Source organism: Populus alba, chromosome 5, assembly GCF_005239225.2.
Source record: "Populus alba chromosome 5, ASM523922v2, whole genome shotgun sequence".
Taxonomy (NCBI): domain Eukaryota; kingdom Viridiplantae; phylum Streptophyta; class Magnoliopsida; order Malpighiales; family Salicaceae; genus Populus; species Populus alba.
The window spans coordinates 14,740,493-14,758,797 of NC_133288.1; the positions used below are offsets into that span (position 1 = coordinate 14,740,493).

The window sequence follows — 18,305 nt, forward strand, 5'->3', positions numbered from 1 at the left end:
TAAGCAGACCATGTCGAAATGCATTCATGATTCCTGTATAGATCAGCACCAGTATACCAAAAGGAAGAGTTGAGATTCCTGATCCATCCTGCAGCAAAGTAAAACAAAAGCCATAGGATATCTTCCCATATTGGCTTTTGATCCTCGAATATCAAGTTGTTCCTAACATTCCATATAGTCCAGACAATGCTAAACAAAAAGCCCCCCCAAACAGATCTTTCAAACTTACAGTGGTTGCCCTGCAAAAGACCCAACCATTGACATTGAAGGTCGTCAAGGCCATACGACATTACCCAGCTCAAACCTCTCCAAGCTACAATTTTGTTCCATAGTTTCCAAACCACTTGGCAATGTAAAAGGATGTGGGATACAGTTTCTGAATGCTTCTCACAAAAAAGGACACCTGTCCTCCTGAGGGCTTAGAACATGCCTCTTTACCAGGAACGCTCTTGTGCAAAGGCCTTCATTTAAGGCCAGCTATAAAGTCATTTCTATTTTTGAAGGGCAAATGGATTTCCATACATTTGTGACATAAGTTGCAAAACCAGCATACCTGATTGTTTCAAGGGCAAGCATACAAGAGTTTACAGTATAGTCTCCATCTTTCCCCCACTCCCAAATCAACCTGTCTTCTTTCAATCGATAAATAGCTACAAGATTAAGATCAGACATTAATCTTTGAACCATCAGGGTCTCACTAGCTTTGAGGGGCCTTCTTCATTTCAGATTCCAATACCAAGTATCCTCTATCCAGTATCCCATCTGACTAACAAACCCTGATTTGAAGGAGGACAGGTGGAAGTGGGTCGGATAAGAATTAGCTAAGCAAAGCCAGTCAACCAAGTATCTAACCAAAATTTAACATGATTACCATTACCCATTTTAAGTTTACAAGCAACTCGAATAAAAGAGCTATCAAGATCCAAGCTGGTAATAGTAGAGCTGATTCCTCACCAAATCCTTGAAAGTTTTTTCTTGAACGTGGGCATCCCATTTATAAACTAAGGTCTGTATTTTGCTTTAATAAAATCTGCCCAACTAGCTTTATCATTGCTTCCCAATTTCCAAATCCACTTGAAGAGGAGAGCTTTGTTCTTTGCTAATATAGTCCTAACACCTAGACCGCCCTTTTCCTTTTCTTTTGCCATTGTATCCTAAGCAAGCCGATGAATTTTCTTATTATCAACACTCCCACCCCCACAAAAACCGAGCTTGCATAGCTGTGATCTTGCGTGCCACTGTCTTTGGAATGTTGTAGAAGATGGACATGTAATAGAGAGGAATGACAGAGATTACACTTTTAATCAAAATTGTTCTCCCTTCTAGTGATAATAACTGCCCCTTTCAAGAGTTGAGTCGTCCTCTAATTTGAGAGAGAACAGGTTTCCATGTGGAAATCCTTTTAGGATTAGCACCTAGAGGAAGCCCCAAGTACTTGATTGGGAGAGTATCACATCTACACCTAAGAACACCAGAAATCCCTTTAATATATTTCTCATCCACCCCCACACCCACCAAACTACTCTTATGGAAGTTAACATTAAGCCCTGAACATAAACTGAACCAACATAACATTCTCTTGGTATTTAGCAAACATTGAAGATCATTCGGAAGGAAGAGAAGAGTGTCATCTGCAAATTGCAGATGATGAATATATGTTGTTTCTGCAAATTCCACACCATACAAAGCACCCATTTTCAAGCTCCTGCTGATGAGAACTGATATGTGTTCAGCTACCAAACAAAAGAGAAAAGACAAAAGGGGATCCCCCTGCCGCAGACCACAAGATGCTGTAAACTCAGAAGTAGGGGAACCATTGATTAAAACAGATAGTCTTGCAGACGAGACACATGCCATAATCCATTTCCTCCAACGAGCACCAAAATTCATGTAACCCATAACATCATTAAGATAGGACCAGGACATAATATCAAAAGCTTTTCTGAAATCAAGTTTAAGAAGGAAACCTTAATAGCTTTGAGATTTCATGGAATCCAGCATTTCATTGGCAATAAGGACTGAGTCTAGAATGTTTCTGCCAGTAATGAAAGCTGACTGGGAGGGACTAACCACACTCTACATAACTGCTTTAGTCTAGTGGTGAGAATCTTAGAAATAATTTTATATAGCCCATTTAATAAACTAATAGGTCTATAGTCATTAAAAGAGGAGCTGCCGATAACTTTTAGAATTAAAGTAATATAACTGGTGTTAATACCTTTAGGAAGGTAGCCTCTCCTGAAGAATTCAAGAACCATTGTGAATAGGTTATGTTGCATCAGCTCCTAGAATTTCTTATAAAAATTGAAGTTGAACCCATCAGGTCCTGGGGCTTTGGAACCTTCACTGCTGAAGATGGCCTGATGAACCTCTTCTATAGTAACCTCTCTTTCAAGCCAGGTTGCTTGGTTTTCACTAAGCTTTATAAATTCTGCACTGCCCATCGTGGGTCTTGTAGTCAAAGATTCAGAGTAGATGTTTGAGAAATATGCTTTGGCTCCTTCTTTGATTTCATTTGGACTGGAGAGAATCTTCTCGTTGTATGTGAGCTGATGAATATAGTTTTTGTATCCCCTAACTTTTGCTAAAATGTGAAAGAATCGAGTGTTTCTGTCCCCCAGCTTGAGCCAAGATTGTCTTGCCTTTTGTCGCCATATGGATTCAACATATCTGTAGAGTTTCCATTGCATTCCTTTTAGCTCATATAGCCTTTGTCATTTTAAGTCAGAAATCTTGCCACTTTCAGCCTGATCCTCAAGGAGCTGAATAGAAGACTGGATATTTTGCAGAGCCTAGTCTTGATTCCCAAACTCAGTTTTATTCCACTAGCCTAGCTTCAGTCACAGAGCACTAATTCGTTTGATCACCTGAAAGTCACCAGGGATATCATGCATAATTTCCTACCAGAAGGCCTTCAGAGTATTTTGGAAAGATGGTGCCATGAGCCAATAGTCTAAACATTTGAATGGCTTTCATCCCTAATTAACTTGTTCCTTACTAACAATCAGGTGGCAATGATCTGAGAGACCATAATCCAGTCTAATCAGCTTCAATAAACTAAAATGAGATAGGCATTGTGCGTGAGTAAAGGCTCTATCTAGCCTACTCATAGAACCACCTCTAAACTAGGTAAAACGATGATTCACCATCGGGTATTCTACCAATTCACAACCATCAATAAAAGTTTGGAATTCTGAAGCCCCTCTCCTGTCTAGCAGACCACTACTTCTATCTGTCTTGGATAAGGTCTCATTAAAGTCACCTATTAAAAACCAAGGGTAGTCCGAAAATGCATGTTTAAGTTTAGTAAGTTCTGACTAAGAGGCTGCTCTTTCAGCTCTAGAGCCAGCTCCATAATACCCAGTGATCACGCAATCGAAAGCATCATCAACAAAGGAGCCCAATAAGCTAATCCAGCTCCCAGCATGTTCAATTGAATCCACCCTAAAAAGATCCTCATCCCACATGGCTAACAACCCACCTAATCTACCCTAAGCCTCTATGCTGAACCATTTAATATTATGGCCATGCCACATACTATAGACCAAAGAGTCTAAGCATGAAAGTTTAGTTTCAATAATAAAACATAGAATAACATTAAAATCTTTAATGTATTCGTTAATGGCCTTTCTTTTAGAACTAGATCCCAACTTGCACACATTCCAGCTAAGAATCATAAAAGGCATATAAAACCATGCACAAATGCATAATATCCTAATGGACATACTTGTCCCAATGGTCCTGCTCTGCGTCAATGGCCTCTTTTATCATGACTTCAATACTCTCACCAGTTGTTACTATTTCAATACCCAATTTCTAGCCAATATCTTTCATAGCCCCAACCTCATCACAAGCTTTAGGAAGGTCTAATGGTGGCTAAGATAGTTGGAGTCTTTGGTTGACAGCTCTGATGCAAGAGTTGATTGAGTCTTCATTTCCAGAACTACTATTTGAATAAGTTGAAATGGCTGCCTTCCTGTGACCCTCATGACATTTGATGGTACCAAGCTGTTTACCATTTCTAAGAGTCATGTTGCGGGCTAGGTTTGATGTAGGCCAACTCTGCTGATCTTCTTCCATGACATACATGTTGTCTATTCTTTTTTCCTTGTCTACACGTGGAATATTAGAAATCATAGGGGTAGATGTCTGCCATTTCCCTCTTGCAGTCATATCGTGATTCATGTAATCATCCAAGATTTCTGGGAAATAAACTTGAGCTTCAAAACCATGTGCATCCCTTTCTTTTTTTGCCTCACATCTGCTAAAACAATGCATCATAATCACTTCTGTGACATATGCTAGGTCCGTAAAGGAGGAGTTCTTGTTTGCAGACATATATGATTGCTCCTTTATAGCCACAATCTCTAAATCACTTGGTGATGAAGTGCAATCCAGCTCAGAATCAAACTCTTGATTAACCCTAATGGAGTAAATGAGCGAGGCCAAATCCATGTAGGCCTCATATTTAATCTCCAAGATGTTAATTTCCACGTTTTCCTTATCTATCGTGAGATTAACTGTTCCATTAATAGAAACCATAGGTGGCTCGCCTACCAAGATTATTAACCCTGATATAGTTCCTTTACTAATAGAAGTCAAGTCATACCCAGGGACCTTACAGTCTCCCCCTACTAGTCGTTTAATGCATTCCATATTCCAAGCTACAAAGGGGAGACCTAAGATAAGTATCCAGGAGAAAATGTCAGAGGCCTTATCCGTGATGCACTAGGGTCTTAAGTCTTTAAAATATTGTCCCTAAAATTCCTTCTCTTCATCTACCACAAGCTGCATATCTTGTTGTGTTTTGAAGGTGAGGATTGCTTTTAACACCCCTAGGAACTGAAAGCCTTCCATGTTGTGCAAGTTCATCAACATTTTATTTTTAATCTTAGCATAATCCGTACCATTTGAAATAAGCCCAAACAAACTACGACTTAGCCATTCACGATCTTCCTCACTTGTTTGGTATGTAACATTCCTTACTGGTTTCTTGTTTACCACCTCTTTGTAAGAACGCCCATCCCTTTACTTTATTGGAACTTTGATGGATGAAAACGTTGGCACATAGGTTGTCCTTTGTTTTACAACCTGGCGTTGATACTTTGCAATGTTAACACGGAGTTTGTAAGAAGAGAACCATATCTTGTTAAGCTTCTCAGTGATATCTGCTTCAGGGTCGTTGAGAGATAAGAAGCCAAACCTTTTCCTAGATTTGTTGAGCCTTTTTGAGACAAAAAGCTCCATGATTGTTCCATATCTTTGAAATTCCTTTCTAAGCTCTGTGAAGGTGAACCATGAGGGGAAACATTCAAAATAAAAGGTTTGCGCTACTGGATGATCGAAATTTTTGTGTAAAAACCCCTGAGTGGGTAAAACAAGACTTTGATGAGAGGGAACTTTGGTTTGATGCAGGGAAAAGGTCTGGGTGCATGATGGAGGGGCTTTTTTGTATTGGGTAAGTGGATTTGATGTTTGGGTATGCTTTTCCTAGAACGGTCCTTTGAGGGTGGGGCTCGGTGTTAGTGTGTCTATTGGTGTCATTGTGGGGTCATCAAGGCAAAAAAGAGGTGGCGACATAGATCTAGGTCTGTTTGGTATTGAGGTTGCTGTTGTGATTGTGGTTTTAAAAAATTGTTTTATAAAAAGTACTTTTAGTTGAGGTTGGTTTGAAAAAATATATGTTTGGTTAAAACTGTGGTTGAAATTGATGTTGAACAAAAAGTAGTTTAATGTCTTTGGTAAAAAAATGCTTTTCAAATTGAGGTTATAAAATAATTAAATATATATATATATATATATATATATATATATATATTAATGATTTTTAATTTAAATATTGTAGATTTAACCATTGTTATTATATCATGAAATAAATAATATTGATATCAAATATTTTTTATTCTTCCATTAAACTATGTGCAATGTCATTACATACAAAATCTATCCAACAAGGACTATATTTTTCATGGTTTCTTAAGCGCGTAATAACAAAAACTGAATTTTTTGTTACATCATTAAGCGATCTCCTTTTAAGTTTTTGAATAAAACACAATTAAAATAAAAATAAAAATTGAATTTCTTTTTATGTAGTGTTATTGAAATAATATTAAATACTAGTTTTTCAAGTAAAACACAATTTTTTAAAAAAATTTACAATTTTATTATGTACAAAATTCATTCGACAAGAACTATAGAAAAAATAATTTTTTTAGCATGCAATAAATTAAGTAAAATATTATCAGGAATAAAATTGAGATTTCAATACGAGTAAATTTAATTCACCTTAAACAAATTTTTTAAAAAAATAATATTGTTCATGTTCATGTGAACAATGCGAGTAAAATCAATTAATTGCACTAATTTTTCAAGAAAAAATAAACTAAACTTCTCGCAATGTTTTTCAAAAAAAATAAAAATAATAATAAAAAAAACTGTAACAGTGCGAGTGAATTAATTCACTCGCACTGTTGCAATAGTGGAGCATGGCTCCACTGTTATGCTTTTCTACCCTACGAGAAGCAGCATTTTGCTGCTTCTCCAAAACATGTGGTGCGGCTGAGAATTTGATGGATCCCACCATCAAAAAGCAATTTTTTCTTGTTAACCGGCATTTGGTGTGGCTGCAGGGGAACCTCACCCGCAGCCACGTTACCAAACGGGTTTGTGGGGGAAGTGAGCTTTGGTTGGGATAAGGTTGGTGGGGGACAAGGGAGAGGGGGAGAGCTTTTTTTTTTTTTTTTCCTAGCAAGTTTTTTCCCAATTCCAAATGAGCCGTTCCTAAGGGTCATGTTGCGGACTAGGTTCGGTTTAGGCCAACTCTGTTAATCTATGATAGTCATGTTATATGTCCCATTTTCCTTGTCATTTCGTGGAGTATTAGAGACTAGAGTTGTTGGGGTAGATCTCAGCCATTTCCCGCTTGCAGTCGAGTCTTAAAGCGTGTAACAGTCCAGGATTTCCGGGAAGTATACCTAGGCTTCATAGCCATACATGTACCCTTCTTTAACTGTCTCACATCTGCTAAAACTCTGCTTCATAATCACTTTAGTTTTGTGATCTAAGTCCGTAAAAGTGAAGTTCTTGTTTGCAACAATATCTTGTTTCTCCTTTATAACCACTGTCTCGGATTCACTTGGTGATGAATTACAGTCCAACTCTGAGTCAGACTCTGGAGTATACCCAAGGGAATAAATAAGCGAAGGCAAATTTGTGCAGGCCTCATTTTTAATCTCTAGGATGATGATTTTCACTTTTTCCTTATCAATCGCGAGATTTATTATTTCATTAAGAGAAGCATATGGTGATTTGCCTACCAAGATTGTTATCCCCGATATAACACCTTTACTAATGGAAGTTAAGTCCTACCCAAAGGTCTTACATTCTTCCCCCATTAGACGTTTGATGCATTCCATATTCCAAGCTAATGGGAGGACTAGGTATATTTATCTATGAAAAAATATCAAAGGCCTTATCAATGATGCACCAAGGCCTTAACTCTTCAAAATAGTTTCCCCAAAAATCCTTCTCCTCATTTGCTGCAAACTGCATATCTTGTTGTGTTTTGAAGGTGAGGATTGCTTTAGAGGCCTCTAGCAACCAAAAGCCTTCCATATTATGCAATGTCCTCAACATCTTGTTTTTAATCTTAGCATAGGCAGTACCTCTTGAAAAAATACCAACCAGACTATGACTCAGCCATTCATTGTCTTCCTCACTTGTTTGGTAAATGACATTCCTGAATGGTTTTTCCTTTACCACCTTTATGTAGGAACGCTCATCCCTTTGCTTTATTGGAGCTCTCATTTGAGGTGAAATAGTTAACACAGGTAATTGCTTTTGCTTTACGACCTACCTTTGATACTTCACAATGTTAACACAGTGCTTGTAGGAAGAAAACCAAATCTTGTTAAGCTTTTATGTGATCTCTGTATCAAGGTTGCAGAGAGATAGGAAATCAAACATTTTCCCAGATTTGTTTAGCCTTTTTGAGACAAAAAACTCTATAATTGTTCAATGTCTTTGAAATTCCTTCCTAAGCTTTATGAAAGTGAGCCATAAGGGAAAACATTCAAAATAGAAGGTTTGCACAACTGGGTGTTTGATATTTTTGTGTGGAAACCCCTGAGTGGGCAGCACAAGGTTTTGATGAGAGGGAACTATGGTTTGATGCAGAGAGATGGGTTGGGAGCATGATGGTGGGGCATGTTTGTTTTGGATAAATGGAGTTGTTGTTTGGGCATGCTCTTCCCATATCGGTCCTTTGAGAGTGGGGCTCGGTGTTAGCGTTTCTATTGGTGACAATATGGGTTTATCCAAGTAAAAAAGAGGTGGCAACACAAATTTTGTGCGCAAGTGAGCTTTGGTTGTGGTAGGTTTGGTGGGACAGGGAGAGGGAGAAAGGAAGAGCATTGTGGTGTTACTTGGAAACATATACCTTAGTTTCATAACTTCTTCTATATTTAATTTATTCTTTTTTTATCAGATAATATTCATCGTCCTCGTTTATTTTATTCTGTACTTTTTAAATTTTTTTCTTTAAGCACTACAAAAATTAAATGCCATTCTCGTGATGAGGCACAAAAAGAAATCTCCTTTGGAGCCGGCAGCTCACGAGGCGCGCGCGCGCGCTTAGATAATCCAGGGGCTTTCTCTAGAGTTGTAAGAACATTGTGATATTGAAGCACGCCTTGAACACGGATATTGATTTTTCGAATTTATTATTGTTTTCTAAATATTTATGATATTTATGGATATGAGAACCACCACATCAGTAACATTTAAACCCTCCGTGATAAAAAAAAAAGTGATTCATCATTAGAAGAAAAACAACGTAAAAAAGTTCAAGTAATATCTTATTCTAATTTAGAGTATGTTTATCATAATGTACAAGAAATAATTTTAAATTCTAAGTCACAATTTTAAAATTTTATACATCATAAATAATCGATGATGACTGCATAATAACTAAAAACTTGTCTATAAAAAAAAACCATATAAATTATTTTAAAAAATAGAGATAGCATAATTACTTGAAATCAATAAGATAAAAATTAAAATTCTTAATGTTGGTTAAATCACAAGTTTTTATTTAAATTTAAAATTAATTTTTTCCTTCAGTTGAAAACTTTTCCTGATAAATATACTTATTATTAAGATATACACAATTGAGATGTTGAAAATTATCCAACGTTGGTTGAGAACAAGAAAAATGGGTGGATTATATACAAGAATGGATCCAACCTATTGAATTAAAGATGATATTTATTTATGTATTCAAGCCTTTGCACGTAAACTTATGAGCAAATCCAAGTGACGTACTAATACAGAAATAAAAAATTTATGTTTTTTGAATAACCTTGTAAGAACGTATAAATTTAAGAGTTATATGTATTATCACCATTCCATAATATTGCCAATTGACCAATCTAATCTCGCTTTTGTTTTTCTTTGTTTACAGTCGATATAAATATTCTCCTAAACCTAATGTGTATGAAAGAAAAAAGAAACTTTAAACTTTAAAAACCTTAAATCACTCAATTTGATATAATAAAATATTATGAAAAAGTATTTTTTTATTTTTTTGGTAAATAAAATTTGAAGTATCTAAAACTGATTGGAAGATTAACTTGCTATTTTACATGTATTTTCCTATTACATTATATAATTGTGTAGTCGACAACAAAAAAATTATTATATATCATAGCATAATATCATATGGGAATATTTATTCTTAACTCTTACTACATTGGCTGTTTGCAACATAAATATATGTATCAACTTTCAAAAAAAATAATAAATTAATAATATAACTAAATAATTGTATGGAATTAAAATTATTAAAAGACATTTCATTTCATATGTTGGATAGCTTAACTATATAATAACTTAAAATAACCCTTATTGTAATTAGGCCTACAATTCATTATGGAGTTTTTTTATGATCAAATTTTATAAAAGACTCAATGCTTTTAGTTTGATATTAGTATCCAAGGCTAATAGCGTGCGTCTGGACCTAGTATTTTTAAATCTTATGTTTTTAAATATAATTATTTGTATTATAAATATAATTATTTTTATTATAATTACAAGTATTAATATAAAAAATATAATATTATTATTTGTGTTATAAATAGTATTATTTTTATTATAATTAAAAAAGTAATTAATAAATTTTAAAAATATCATTATCAATATTAAGAAACAACTATAGATTTGATTTGAATTGTAAAATTAAAAATTATTATTATTATTATTATTTTTAAAAAAAACCATAATTTTTTGAAAGATTAAAAAAAATAAAAATTTTAACATACAAATTAAATATTATTATTATTATAAATAATATTATTGAGTTTTGTCTTATAACACGGGCCGCCTAAATAGATAATGTCTACAAGTGATCGCGCGCTAGACAAGATGAAAAATGATCAGAAGCTCGACATTGATAATAAGTCCATGTGGGGTATGGATCTATTTATTGGCGTTGAACCCCTTTAATCTTTTTTTTTAATGCTGACATCCCTAGTCAGCATTAAACCGACATGAATGGCCTCCGACTCACCATTGCAATCACTGCCTTTTCATTGGTAAATTCCTGGTTTTGAATTTGAAATTCCAAAATATAACATGTCAAGAGAACATGAACACAAGAGGGATACATTACGAGGCAAATATATTCAAAGAAAAAGGCAAAAAAAGGAAAGTGGCTCATAGGTTAAGAAACCACTACCCATGTCCCCAAATTTCAAATACACAACGCGGATATTCACATTAATTTTTTTAAAAATAAAAATTTCAAATACACACTTTCGGTGAGTCATTATCGGAAAGGATTAAAAAAAAATATCTATTCAATCTTCCACACACGTCACCTTATGCCTCATAACATAGTCGACATAGTCGAAGCTGGAACCCTGTCCATACCGAACCAGCCACCACTAGTATTCAACCGGACCAGCTGTCTTAATTCGCCAAATCGTTCTCGGAACCGAGTTAACTCGCCGGAACCGTCTGTCCTTTCCATTTTCACCAAACTTTTTAATTTACCCATTTCCATGATCTTAAGTTTTGCCCCACATATAAACTCCCATAGAGCATCATTTCTTGCCCTGTTAACAAACAACAGACGCAGCCTCTCTTTGCAATCCTCAAACCTCTTCAAAGAACCGAGTAACTGAGTCAACTCATTGCAACTCAAACTTGCCATTCTATCCTTGAGTTCTACAACTCGGATTAAAATCTCTCGTTGGACTATTCTATAATCCTCACCAGCATATCTAATCACTGCATAAACCAAGTTATTCAATTGAAGATGCAGAGAATCAGGAGCCTCACATATTACTTCAACAAAATCAACTAGAACATCTAACTCTCCTAACAAATCTTTATTCAATAAGGCAGAAGCCTTGTCTTCATCATCCTTGCTATTATTACTAGAACAAGAAGAATTTAAGTAATGACCCAAAAATCTTGAAACAATAAAATTTTGCTCTATAACAGTTGCATACCATCTAACCCAAGATGCCAATTCCCACCTTTCAGGGTCCGAATCTTGCCGAAACTTTGACATGTTGAGGAAGTTTCTGCCACCAAAAGACGGATAAAAAGAAAGCTGGTCTTTAAGAATAAAGGGGCCCTTTTTTATGATACTATGGATAGTGAAGAGACATTTTAGGGCAACGGAAGGGTTTTTTGTGCCTTGTAGACGGTCCATGAGAGCTTCAATGAATGCACATGCGGTGAGGCGAGACCCACGGCCGAAGGAGATGACCGCAGCGATGCGGTTATCTGATGGTGGGGAAGAAGAGTTGCGTGCAGTGGTGGCACGGAGGACAGCTATGCGTATTTTGGTGTTGCGTTTTGTTGATAGGGTGGCTTTGATATTGGAGGTGAGGCATTTGAGGATGTCGATCACAGTCCTTAGTTTCTTGCGGTGGCCCATTGACTTCAGAAGGAGGTATAGCAGAGCTTAACAGATGCTTACGAAGAAGAGTACAATTAGCTCTTTCTATATTTTGAATGAGGCGGTTGCTGTTTATATAATTAGTGCCTAATGTTAAACCAAAAAAATAAAATAAAATTATTGCCTAATGAAGACAGTTAAATTAAATGTATAGTAATATCTTTTGGCAAGCGCGTACATGGGGTCAAGCCATACTAGTTTTACCATTTCTTGTTTCAGCCTCGTGTTTTTTTTTTTTTTTTTCAACAACTCGGATTGATCTTAGTTAGGATGTCAAAATTATGTAATAAAATTTGACTAGTTATTCTAAGATAGGCATTAATTAGACATTTATATCAAGAACTGACATCACCAAAGACACCTATCATGACTAACAAAAACATTTGTTCAATATTACGTGACGACACCTTTGACTTGTATTTTTCATTTAGCTGTTCTCACATACACATCAAGGTTTAATATTGGATTCAGGAGGCTATATTCACCTATCAGTGCAATTCATAATACGAGTTTTTCGTTCTTAATTTTGTTAAATCAAAAGTGTGTTTATAAATACTTAATTAAATAAGTTTATATTTCACCAATACTATTAAATATATTAAAAAGTCTATTTTTTTAGCTAAATAAAATAAGTGGAATATAACTCAAAATATCACAAAAAATAAAGTTATATTCTAGCTCCATCTCTTCATAAAAGGACAAAACTTATAAGCTATAAATAAACTATGAATCCTTCAAGATAAAGGTTCGCAATCTTTATTCTCTACTGCATATATATTTTCAAAGCATCTTTCTATAATATTATTGTACTCTCTCTCTTAAAAGATATTTGCTTAAATTTATAAGAGTCCTTATATCCACCAAAAAAAACTTCTTATAGGTACTAACCATAAGCCGCTTTGACCTACCAAGCATTAAGTATAAACTATCAATCACCTTGGCTAGGAAGAATGGATGAGATTGCTTTGGATGGGAATTGCTGCTTTTGTTTGAGGAAGATGAACAATGTTTTTGATGAGGTCTGGTTTCATTCATTTCATGTGGTCTAGTTTTGATGCATGCAATGCTACTGCATAGGCGATGCATAGGCGTGTAGCTAATCCAAGCAGGTTCTTCCGTGTGGCAGACATATGAGATGAAATTTGGAAGATAGCTGTGTATTGCTATGCAGAATCAACTTCAAGGCTGGTTATTTTAGAAACCTGTCATAGAATAGGTTTCTTTGCTAACCTGTCTGATTTCAGGTTTGTATGGTTGCAGTATGTCAAGGCATTTGTTAGCTTTTTGGCTTTATGTTAGGCAAATTATTCATGTCTGTATATGAACTTGTTGGGTCACCAGCCTTGATATATATATATTTTTTTTATCTATAATACATACTTACATTTTGATATATATAAGAATGAATGAGATTGCTAGGGCCAATTAATTAACCAATTATCGAACCTAGAAGCCTTGTTCTTAGACTACTTGGATTTTTAAAACATCATCAGTGGCGTCGTTTGTGAGAATTAATCAAAAAAGCTATTAGTTTCTTCATGAAGTTTGCTTTTGACATTTCTAGACCATTCCATGGCACACAACTAATACTTGCATGGGCTAGGAAGCGAGACAAGTCTACTTGTTATTCCAAACACTCCTACCGAGCAAAAGCTAAAACAACTCACTAGTTAGGTGCATCTGTTCACCCAGGCCATGTTGGAAACCCAAGGGCAAAACCAAACCTTGACACCCGAACAAGTCTTAACACCTTCAACAACACACAATGCTTTAACACTATAGCCACCGACAACACCAAGAGCCCATAAAAGATTACATTACCTAGAGGAGACCAGGAAGAATGACATTCACGAGAGTTCCTAAAGGGATCACTTGCACCATTGTGACACCCATGCATAAAGAAAATACTTCGAATGAACTCCCTCTAGTTACCAAGAGACGAACACTAACCACTGTAATCATTGTTCTACGCTTAGCTCCCTAGGATCCCAAGAGCCCAACAAACAAAGAATTACAAGACAATTTGTGCATAAGCATATCTAAGAGACATTTTGAACACTTAATTTCACAAGGACTACATTTCTATAGAAATAAGTTTAGATATATATGATGACTTAACCAACCCAAGGGAGCATGTTCAAAAATATGCACAATATTTTAAAGTTGGTCATCCAAGATCATGACTTAATGTGCAAGATACTCCCTACAACCTTTAAAGGGTTTTTGCATGCTTGGTATAGCAACTTTGAACCAAACTCTATTGAACGATTTAGTGACCTTTATGCCAAGCTAGTGACACGCTTTAATACTAGCATATCTGCCAAGAAAAACTCCAAAAAACGTTTTAGTGTTGCCCAACAAGAGGGTGAATCTAAATAGACATATTTGAAGAGATTTAATAGAGAGATGCTCAAGAAGGAAGAATTGCTTGAGCAAGTAGCCTTAGAAGCCTTGATAGGGTGAGTCTAAAGGAACATGCCTTCTGAAGAAAACTTTATAACTTAACAAATAAAAGTTTGTCCGAAGAAAAGCAATTCATGGAAAATCACATATGAATTGAAGATGCTTGTTTGCTACGACATGAACCTCCTTGTTTTACAAGGACAACCAGCATCAATGACCATCCCAGTGAAGTAATTAGGATATAAGAAGTCAACATCTTATTACAACCTCAAAGACATGTTTCCCCCTAAGAACTTCCTCCATACCTGTAATATCTCACATCGGCAGGTGAGGACTTGGGGGAGGGCCTTATATGAGCATGCTCACCTTGACTAGCAAGACGCGTTTTGGAGCCACGCGTGGTTGCTAAGAACAAATCTGTGAGGCCCATGGATCAAAGTGAACAATATCTTACTAGTGGGATGGAGTGTTTCAATACCTATCACTCAGATCACCTTAGGATTTATAAACCATGAAAAGAATATGAGTTTCTTGAATTTCCCTCTTCATAGGATGAACTTGATATCCCTAGTGTTGTATGCACCATTTTTTATGGGATGAACTTGATCTCCCTAGTGCTATATGAACCTCTCTATGGGATGGACTTGTTCTCCCCAATGCTATATGAACCACTCTTTATGAGATATACTCGATCTCGTGTAGTATGCACCACTCTTTAAGGGATGGAGTTGATCCCCCCAGGGCTATATGCTCCACTCTCAATGGGATGGACTCGATCTCCCTAGTGCTACATGCACCACTCTCTACGAGATAAACTTGATTCATTCAATGCTATATACACCACTTTTTATTAAATTGATTTGATCTCCCCTATGCTATATGCATCACTCTCAATGGGAAGGACTTGATCTCTACAATGTTATGTGCACCACTCTTCAAGGGATGAACTGCATCTCCCCAGTGCTATATGCACCATTATCCATGGAATAGACTTGATCGTTCCAGCGCTATACGCACCACTTGTTATGGGGTGAACTTGATCTCGCTAGTGCTATATGCACCACTCTCAAAGGGATGGACTTATTCTCTTAGTGCCATATACACCATTATCCAAAGGATGGACTTGATCGATCCATTGTTATATGCACCACTATCAAATGATGGACTTGATCTCTTGATGCTATATGCATCATTCTCTATAGGATGGACTTGATCTTCATAGCACTATATGCACCATTCTTCATAGGATGGACTCATTCTCATTATTGCTATATGCATCACTCACCATGGGATAAACTCGATCTAAAAAATGCTATATACACCACTCTTTATAGGATGGACTCGATCTAGTGAAATATGCACCACTCTCCAAAGGACGACGTTGATGTCTCTAGTGCTATATGCACCACTCTCAAAGGGATAAACTTCATCACTCCACTGTTATATGCATCATTCTCAAAGAGATGGACTTGATATTCCAAGTGCTATATGCAACACTCTTTATAGGATAAACTTGTTCTCCCCAGTGCTATATGCTCCATTCTCTATTGGATGGACTCGAACTACCAAGAGCTATATACACCACACCCTATAGGATGGACTTAATCTCCCAAGTGTTTGATGCTCCACTCTCCATGGGATGAACTTCATATCTCTAAGGCTATATGCACCATTATCTAAAGGATGTACTTGATCTCTCAGGTCTATATGCTCCACCCATAAAAGGTTGGACTAATCTCTCTAGTGCTATATGCATAACTCTCCATGTGATGGACTCATTCTCTTTATTGCTATATGCACCAGTCACTATGAGATAGATTCGATCTCCCAAATGCTATATACACCACTCTTTATGGGATGAACCTCATCTTCCTAGTGTTATATGCACCACTCTCCAAGAGATAGACTTATTTTACCCATTGCTATATGTACCACTCACTATGGGATGTGTTTGATCTCTCAAGTGCTATATACACCACCCCTTATGGGATGAACTCGATCTTCTCAGTGCTATATGCATCACTCTGAATAGGATGAATTGATCTCCTGATGAAATACACACCACTCTCCATGTGATGGAGTTGATCTTTACACTACTATATACACCTCTCACCAAGGGATAAACTACATCACTCCATTACTATATGCACCACTCTCAAAGAGATGGACTTGATCTTTCTAGTGTTAGATCCAAGACTCTTTATGGGATGGACTCATTGTTCCTAGTGCTATATGCACCATTCTGCATAGGATGAACTTTATCTTTGCATATATGGACCATTCTCTAAGGGATGGGATTTGATCTTCTTAGGGTTATATACTTCACTCTCAATGGGATGGACCTAATCTTCCTAGTGCTATATGCACCACTTTTAAAGGGATGCCTTTAATCTGTCTAATGCCATATACACCACTGTTCATAGGATGGACTTGATCTTCTAGAGATGCACCACTTTACATGGGATGGACTTGTTCTCCCCATTGCTATATGCACCACTCCCCACTAGATGGACTCGATCTCTAAAATGCAATATACACCACTCCTTATGGAATGGACTAGATCCCCTCAGTGCTATATACACCACTATCCATGGAATGAACTTAAGTGATCCAGTGCTATATGCATGACTATCCAATGGATGGATTTGATCTCCTCATTGCTATAAACAACACTCCTCATGGGATGGACTTGATCTAAATAGTTTTATATACACCACTCTATATGGGATGGACTTGATCTCTTTTGTGCTAAATGCACCATTATCAAAGGGACAAACTTGATCTTCACAGAGCCATATCCACCACTATCCATGGAATTGACTTGATCTTTTAGTGCCATATACACCACTATCCATGCAATAGATTTAATTAATCCAGTGTTATATGCACCATTTTCCATGGGACGAACTTGATCTTGCTAGTGCTATATGCACCACTCTCAAAGAGATGAACTTGATTTCCTAGTGTCATATACACCACTATCCATGTGATGGACTTGATCGATCCAATGCTATATGCACCACTATCAAATGGATGGACTTGATCTCCTCAATGCTATATGCATCACTCTCTATGGGATGGACTTAATCTTCATATTGCTATATGTACCACTCTTTATGGGATGAACTCGTTCTCCCTATTGCTATATGCACCATTGACCATGGGATGTACTTGATCATAAAATGCTATATACACCATTCCCCATAGGATGGAATCAATCCTCCCAGTTCTCTATGCACCACTCTCTATAAGATGAACTTGATCTTCTAGAGGCTATATGCACCACTTTTCAATGGATGGAGTTGAGATCTCTCTAGTGCTATAAGCACCACTCTTCAAAGGATAAACTTCATCTCTTCATTGCTATATACACCACTCTCAAAGAGATGGAATTGATCTTCCTAGTGCTACATGCAACACTCTTTATAGAATGCACTTGTTCTTCCTAGTGCTATATGCTTCACTCTCAATGGGATGGACTTGATCTCTCAAATCTATGTACACCATACCCCATTGGATGGACTCATCTCCCAAATGTTTTATGTTCCACTCTCTATGGGATGAACTTTGTATCTCTAGTGTTATATGTGCCACTCACCACAACTAATGATCCACTCTCAATGAGATGGACTTGATCTCGCCATTGCTATATACACCACTCTTAAAGGGATAGACTTGATCTTCCTAGTGCTATATACACCACTGTCTATATGCTGGACTTGATCGATCTAATGCTATATACACCACTCTTCATAGAATGGACTTGTTCTCCTCATTGCCATATGCACCACTCATTGCTATATACACCACTCTCTATGCGATGAACTTGATCTTCCCAATGCTATATGTACCACTCTCAATAGGATGGACTTAATCTCCCAGTGCAATATGCACCACTTGCCAAGTGATGGAGTTGATCTCTGCAGTGTTTTTTATA

General features: G+C 36.5%; 1 protein-coding gene across 1 annotated transcript; it reads right to left on the bottom strand.

Annotated features, from left to right (window-relative positions):
* Positions 1–10,656: 10,656 nt before the first annotated feature.
* Positions 10,657–12,091, bottom strand: LOC118036719 (putative clathrin assembly protein At4g40080). Its single transcript, XM_035042519.2, has one exon. The coding sequence runs from the start codon at positions 11,942–11,944 to the stop codon at positions 10,883–10,885; it is 1,062 nt and encodes a 353-aa protein (XP_034898410.1). The 5' UTR covers positions 11,945–12,091; the 3' UTR covers positions 10,657–10,882.
* Between the last annotated feature and the right edge of the window lie 6,214 nt (positions 12,092–18,305).